General features: G+C 45.1%; 1 protein-coding gene and 1 pseudogene across 1 annotated transcript in view; one reads left to right on the top strand and one right to left on the bottom strand.

Moving 5' to 3' along the window:
- Positions 1 to 916, top strand: part of LOC134461740 (E3 ubiquitin-protein ligase TRIM39-like) — a 1,704-nt gene extending 788 nt beyond the window's left edge. The window contains exon 3 of the mRNA XM_063214614.1: positions 72 to 916. Within this exon, the coding sequence (XP_063070684.1) occupies positions 72 to 443 (372 nt within the window). The 3' untranslated portion in view covers positions 444 to 916. The remainder of the gene's footprint in view (positions 1 to 71) is intronic.
- Positions 917 to 6,048: 5,132 nt separating this feature from the next.
- Positions 6,049 to 7,357, bottom strand: LOC134460514 (uncharacterized; annotated as a pseudogene).
- Positions 7,358 to 7,702: the final 345 nt, after the last annotated feature.

Below are 7,702 nucleotides of genomic sequence, written 5' to 3'. Positions count from 1 at the left end.
GTGGGAGAGAGAGATGAGGGAGGTTTGCGAAATGACCTTTGGGGGTAATTTGTGCTCCTCTGGTGCTACAGGTGGAGGTTGGTGACACCTCGCGCTGGATAGTGGGCGTCATGGCCGAATCTGCCCAGCGCACGGGCGACTTCTCAGCCCAGAAGGGCCGCTGGTTCCTGTGGAACAACAACGGGCTGTACCACGCCCGCTGCACGCCTCTCGACCCCTCTGAGGTCAAGCCAGAGAAGATGCCCACGAGGATCAGGGTGTGGCTGGACTTTGGAGCTGGAGAGATCAGCTTCTACGACCCTGAAAACAACGTACACCTGCACACGCTCAATGAACCGTTCTACGAGAAGGTCTTCCCCTATTTTAACACACTCTCCGCACTTAGGATCGTGCCCATAAAGCAGCCGTTGTGGGGTCAGGCTCCTGAGTCCGAGCAAGATTAGCCTTCGGACAACCGTCTTGAGATGTTAGTCCGGCCAAACAACGTGCCAACAACTGCTGAATCTCAAAACCGTCAGACCAATGTCGTCAGATGTACTATGTAAGTCCAATCAATTTGCAATCACGTCTTCGGAAAAGCTCGGAGTCTCTCGCCTCAACTTGGCTGCATTTGTCGCAGAGCACTGATGACACCAGATTCAGATTCAGTGATTACATCTTTATCAAAGCCAATAAATGTTCTCAACCATGTCCCGGAATTAACCCCTTTAAACAAAGTTACCAAATGTTTCATTACATGTCACTACATATTTATTTTATTTAGGTCTTGATAAATATAGTACAACTACTTTGTGTGTCTGTGAGGGAGTTGTTGGGTGGAAAAAACGACGAGCCAAGCCCAGGCTCCCCATGGTTCAACTAGGCAAGAGAGTTATGCAGGGCAAAGCTCCACAAGCGCGCACAACAGCGCGTGGAAATGGTCAGATTAAAGACACACACACACACACACACGCAAATGCACATACAAATCATACTGACAGCAGAGTCACCAATTCGGTTTTGGACATTTTGACATTGTTGTACAGTATTATAACTTGCTGTTTGCAAATGTAATATGTGTGTGGTCTAAGAAATAAAGCTTATTAAATGGTTTCAAGAAGTTCTGCATTATAAGTCATTTCATTGTTTGAATGGTGACAGGTCCATTCATTTATATCATGTAAACACACATGGCCCTATCCTCTAGATAGTAAAGTTACTGATTTGGTTCAAAGTAGGCCTAGTGTCTCGTACGGTATACAGTATAGTTGAAATGGTTCCAAGAAGGCCTTTTGTCTCATATGGTATATAGTTGTGGATAGTTGCATAGATAGGGAGATGGTCTTGGGATTAGAGGGTTACAGGTTCAAATCCCACCCTTACCTCTTCCTACACCTCCAAGGCACCTAACCCCACATTGCTCCAGGGAATGTAACCGATACCCAATGGATTAAAAAGTTGGATAAAAGCATCAGCTAAGTGAAATGTAATGCCTTCACGTTTCCTTGACGGCACCAGTGTGAAGAAACAGTATTGATCCTCATTATATTTTGTGATGCTTTAGAGGCGGATGGATTGGTTAAATGGGGTTTCCCTTGCCCACATCCTGTGAGGACCAATGGTTTTGCTCAATAGTCACCAATGGTTTTGGTCGATAGTGCTGCCTGGACAACTGTCTGTAACTGTCTAAGTCCTATCTGTGTGTGTGGTGTGTGTGTCTTTGTTGTGGGGGGGAGGGGGGCACAGATTCAGTTTGATTGGGATGACATACAGTTGGTGTGAACTGAAGATCACTTGGAAATAAACAAGTAACTAAATAATTTACTTGATTGATTAAAATGATCAATTACCCAATAATATCCATCCACACACCTTCACAATGTTCACATTTACCTTAAGGCTCATGTTCTAAGTAAGACTTATGTCTGCTTCCATCTAGTGTTTGGAAGTTTTAGTATGTACTCGTACCCCGTAAGTAAATCCCATAGACCCCATCCCCCACCCCCGCCCCACACACACACACACACGGCGCACGCGTATGCACGTACGCATGCACGCACGCACGCACACACACTGAACTTGCACATGGGCATAACCTGGTCAGCAATTGAGTCTGCAATCTGTAATGCTAGACATCTGGAAGATCAAATCTAATGGTTAAACATCTGCATGTTGTAAACATGTGTTTATACCTGTACCATGAACCAATTCCTCTGTACCTTGACCAGATCCTCAGTGATTGTGAAAAAAAAAAACTTTTTAGACCAATCAGCTTGTAAGGCCTGTTGAAAGGACCAGTCAGGGTCTCCCACTGTGAGTTACGGGACAAATTACTGTTCTCGTCTCCATTGCCACTCAACAACTGAGTGGAATGGAACTTCAGGTGTAATTCTGTGGGTTTAAATATGTTCAAATGTAGGGCTGAAGCATATAGGACTGTACACTATAAAGCCTCTTCATTTATTTGTGATTTTCTGACATGCCATGCAGTCCTCTAAACCAAAGAATTCTGCTGACATCTTGTGGCTATATTTTGTAATTACAATGTGCATGTGTCAAACTCCCTGGTCTTGGCACACGCATGTGTCAGGCGATAAAAGCAATGAGAAATGTCATTCTGTTGTGGAAAATTGGAGGTTAGTTTAGGGATGCTGTTTGTCCATGTTGTTTTAAAGGTAGAGTGGGAGATCTTTGAAAAACGGTTCCTGTGAGCTATATTTTTGAAAATACACAGCCCGCCTCTCCCTTCAGCCCTCCCCTCAAAGCCACGCCTTCAAAACACATGTACGCGCATGCAGTCTCTCAAGTGTTCGGATTATCCCGGGAACCCACGAGAGCTCACGAGGCGGGGCAAGAAGCCACGTCAAATCGATTAGCCAAGCTAACTTCCAGCCATGGCACTGTCTCCGGCTACGGTAAGAATGTTCAACATCACAATAAACGCACAGGCCGTCATGGTTGCCATTTCAAGAAATATTGATGACAGTAGATGTACACTAGATTATTTATTGAACTTGACTTGATACATATTACTTAGATATCTCATTCTAACTTCCTAACACTGATGACAGATGCTATACCATCATCCCTAGACAGTAGCCAGTAGCTACTGACATGGATTTATTTTGATAGATGTGTACAGCGGGCACAGCGCGTTGCATTCTGGGAACGGCGCCATATTGATAGCTAGTTGCTATGGTAAACAAAGACCGAGTAAAACAGCACAGAGAAAGAGCACAAAGAAACAAAGTAACGAGTAAACAGCGATGTTAAAAGCGAAGAAAGGATGCGGAATATACCGAGACACACTGCAGAGGGAAGCCAGGGACCGTTATCTGCAAAAGATGGGCTTCATAAACAGACTTGATCCCTACGAAGTAGCAAGCAAGGAGTGGCGCGTTGGGGAAGATCTTCTACCGCCGTTTGCGAGGGAGGACATATTTTCCTATCTTGTGTGTGGCGTCAGTGCCTACACACATGAGGAATTTCGCTGCTACAAGTCGCTAGAGGCTTACAAACAGCTGACAGATGGAAAAGTTCACAACATGGAAGTATTCAAACCGAATGAGAACACAATCATCAGAGCCAAGGTAAGCTACCGTCTCAACATGGTGTGTTGTTTGTTGTGGTGATAAGACTAACATCAAAAATGTATCTAAACAAATCTTATGCTGACTGTACGTGTCCTGGGATACTGTAGTTACATTCAGATTATATATGACTGTCCTACCATGGTACAAAAATGGCATATACATTACGTTTTGGTTGGTTGAGTGTGCCCTGCATAGAGTGAAACACACTGAAGCATTGTCTTGTTTCTTGTAATCATTGTTACAATGTTGTCATATTTTCCTGTGCCTGTTTATCACTTAAAGGCAACTTACCGTGTGTCCATCTTTCTGTCCTTAGATCATGCACTCTATGCGCCAAAATGAGCCTCCACTGAAGCCTTGGGTTATCCTAACTTGTGAGGGCCATGTACTCTGCGCTCACTGTACCTGCATGGCTGGGATCGCAGAATCCTGCACCCATGTTGGGGCTCTGCTCTTCGCCATAGAGGCTACTGTCCGTTTACGTGGAACGAAGACTGTCACCGATGTCCCTTCATACTGGGCAGTTCCATCCGCCATCAGGAAAGTCAAGGGAGAGGTTGCCCACAAGATGGACTTCACAACAGCGAAGGCCAAGCGCATTGCTCTGGATAGAGCAATAAATGATGGCACTCCCATGCCTGGCCCACGCTCACGGCCAAGAGCAGTATACACACATCAGAGCACACTGAGTGACTTGGGGCCACTCCTCAAAGATCTGCATGAGGAACGGGCAGCATGTATGGCGGCAACCGAGGAGTATTACAAATTCTATGCAGATCCTGTCAAGCCAGCAAAGATGCCAACGCCACTGCAAGTCCGGCTGCGTGATCCTGAGTTCAGAAATGCGTCACTGAACGAGATCCTCCAGCACTGTGAGACGGTAACCAACGTCGCTGCTGTATCACATGAAGACGCCAAAACCATCCGCACACGTACAATGAAGCAACACAAGGCACCTGCCTGGTTTGAGGTACGGGCAGGGAGAGTGACTGCCTCCACCATGCATGCAGTTCTGGTCTCTAACATCGACAAGCCAGCTGTGTCCACAGTCAAGAATGTGTGCTACCCAAAGGCACACTTTGCAACAGCAGACACACAGTGGGGACTGACACATGAAGACACAGCACGCACTGAATACCTTCAACAACAAGCACCACACCACGATAACTTGACAATCGAGCAGTCTGGCTTCTGCATAAACCCGGCGTTCCCACAGGTAGGCGCCTCACCTGATGGCCTAGTTAGCTGTGACTGCTGTGGACAAGGCTGCCTGGAAGTGAAATGCCCTGCTAAGCACAAACACAGCACTGTCCAGGAGGCTTGTGACGCAGACAAAGACTTTTGTCTCCACAGAGTTGATGGCATTGTTCAGCTCAAACAAGGTCATAGGTACTACACACAAGTGCAGACACAGATGTTCGTGACAGGTGCAACCTACTGTGACTTTGTGGTGTGGACACTGAAAGACGTTGCCGTGCTCCGTATCCTGCCAGATGTCAGCTTCTGGGAGTCCTGTCTGAGGAAGGCACAGGAATTTTTTCACAAAGTTTGCCTCCCCGAGCTCATCTGTGAGTATTACACCAGAGACACCTCCACACCGGAGGCCACCAGAGTTCTGGCTGTGAACACTGAACCAGCACCTGCACAAGCACCAAAACGGCCGAGAATGTCAAAGAAGAAGACCAAGAAAAATAAAGAGAATGTGTGGTGTGTGTGCGGAGGGCCTGAAATGGACACTATGGTTCTCTGTGACAACAGCAGCTGTGCAATACAGTGGTTCCACCTCACCTGTGTTGGTCTTGACGCAGACTCAGCAAAAGAAAATTCCTGGTTTTGTGACGCTTGTCTGTAGGCACCTTATTTTTTTTAGCTTGTTTGCACTACTGTAAATACCTACTATTTTTATCCAGTTGTACACACTGTTCTATGTTCTAACATACTGTTACACACTGTTCTACCATACTCTTACACACTGTTCTGTGTTCCCAGATTGCACTACAGTTGCACTACTGTTATTTTGCCTCACATCATTTCAGAACAATGTTTCAACACACTGTTCTGTGTTCTGAGATGCTGATATTGCACTACTGTTAAAACATCATCTTTCTGTACCACTTGTTTTGCACTACTTACTGTTAAGACTTTATTTATGTTTTGCACCATTTTTTGCCTTGAAGTATTTCCAATGCACAGTTCTTTATTCGCAGGAATGCACTACTGTTAAGACCTCATCTTTCTGTACCACTTGTTTTGCAATACTGTTAAGACTTTATTTATGTGCTCTACCATTTTTTGCCTTGAAGTATTTCCTATGCACAGTTCTTTATTCTCAGGAATGCACTAGTGTGACTTAACTACAATTACAAATTCTGATGTCAAAGTAAACTGACCTTTCATTACACTACTTCAAAATAAAAAAGAAAGGCACTCAAATTTGGCTGTGTGTCATGGCATTTTATTGTGGACACATTCAACGTTACACAACACTCTTGCTCATGTTTGTAAGACTACAACATACAGAAACAATCTTGTCCAGAAATGTTACGTCTTCACCATCACATGACATGGCAACACAATGCTGATCGGTAGTTTTGCTGACAACAGTGTGTACTAGTTCCGAACAACCCCAATCACCCTTTCCACATGAATTCTGAGATGGGCGAGTTTTCTTGTGCTCTCCACATCTCTTGCTTCCAGCTGACAGTGTCCTCTTGTGAAGGCAGGGATCTTTACCTCTGCACACATAAGTCCCACACTTTCAGAAATATCAAAGCCCCGATCAGCCAACACTACATCTCTGGGTAGTAATCTATCAAGAATACCACAGTTCTCTGTGACATGCTTATCACTGATGCCCCCCCCCCCCCCAACCCTTGGAAATGAAAGAAATGGTCCCGTATGGTGTAATACAAATAAGGTACTTCATAGTTGTGTTGTGCTTGTAGTTTGAATAAGTCTGAGCTTGAGCAGTAAGATTTGATGGTCTCTCTATGAATATTTCAAAGCAGTCCACAATAACAGCAACACGATTTCCAAAGGCTTCCACAAACTGATGGGGCATAATGGTGTACAGGGCCTCTCCACTTGGTCAGGCGATCAGAGGTGTGATGGTGCAGTACAAAAGTTCTACCATGCTATTGAAGGTTCTGGAGATGGTGGTCCTGTCAACACTGAAGACGTAGGCTAGATGTTGCATCGGCAAGTTCAGTATGAGGCGCATGAGTGTGAGGATGAGCATTTGAAAGGGTGACAGTACTCTACTGCTTCGTGTCATGAGTGGCAGAAGAGTGGCTAAGAGAGACATGAAAATCTTTGCACTTGGTAGTCCAGTGTAATACCTCAGCCTCACATTATCGCCCTTCAGGGAATCTTCATCCATTTTTTTCTGACCAAGCTCTAATTTCAGGGCCCTGTTCTCCTCCAGCAGACGGTTGATTTCATTGCGCCGTTTCTGGCAGAGGTCACATTCTGTCTCCGGTCCCAGTTCAGCTTCATGCTGTAGATCTTCAGCTGTGGATCACAGACAGTTTTTGTTTAGCTCAGTGTGTCATGCAAATACAACAAGAGCAAATAGACTGTAATAAATATAAGCCTTATGACCCTCTACTCCAAAGTCAAATTACTCGTGTTATTTCACAACCATTTACATTGCATGGGAGTAACATAGTAATAATCCTTAACGACACTCCTGCTGGAGAGAAGACCTCAGAGCCCTCACAAGGTTATTTTTTCTTTATGCATGTTTTGTAGGCCTTACCTGGTGTGCCAAGGGTTGTCTCAGGCATCACTGTGTCATCCACTGCAGATGTGGTCTCAGTCCTTCGGCGTTTCCTTGCTTGCTGGCTCTCAAAGCGTGCCGTTTCTGTGGCCTTTGTTTCAGTGTGTCCCAGGTGCAGTGATGGTGCCCAATCCGGATGGGAGGTGTACATTGCATCTACTGGCTTTCCTGGTGAAACAACCAAAACTATTAACCCTATTATAACGTATTAATGACAAAATAAACGGAGTAGGACAACTGTTTTGTGTTTCAGTGGACCTGGCTAACCCTCTGGAACACAACCCTACTTCAGCTCATGCTACATGCTACAGATCAGCCAACAACGGTTAACTTGAAATGATACATGAATAAA

Source organism: Engraulis encrasicolus, chromosome 13, assembly GCF_034702125.1.
Source record: "Engraulis encrasicolus isolate BLACKSEA-1 chromosome 13, IST_EnEncr_1.0, whole genome shotgun sequence".
In the NCBI taxonomy this organism is placed as follows: domain Eukaryota; kingdom Metazoa; phylum Chordata; class Actinopteri; order Clupeiformes; family Engraulidae; genus Engraulis; species Engraulis encrasicolus.
Note: the sequence above shows the minus strand (reverse complement) of the source record. Positions and strands in the feature narration are given on the sequence as shown.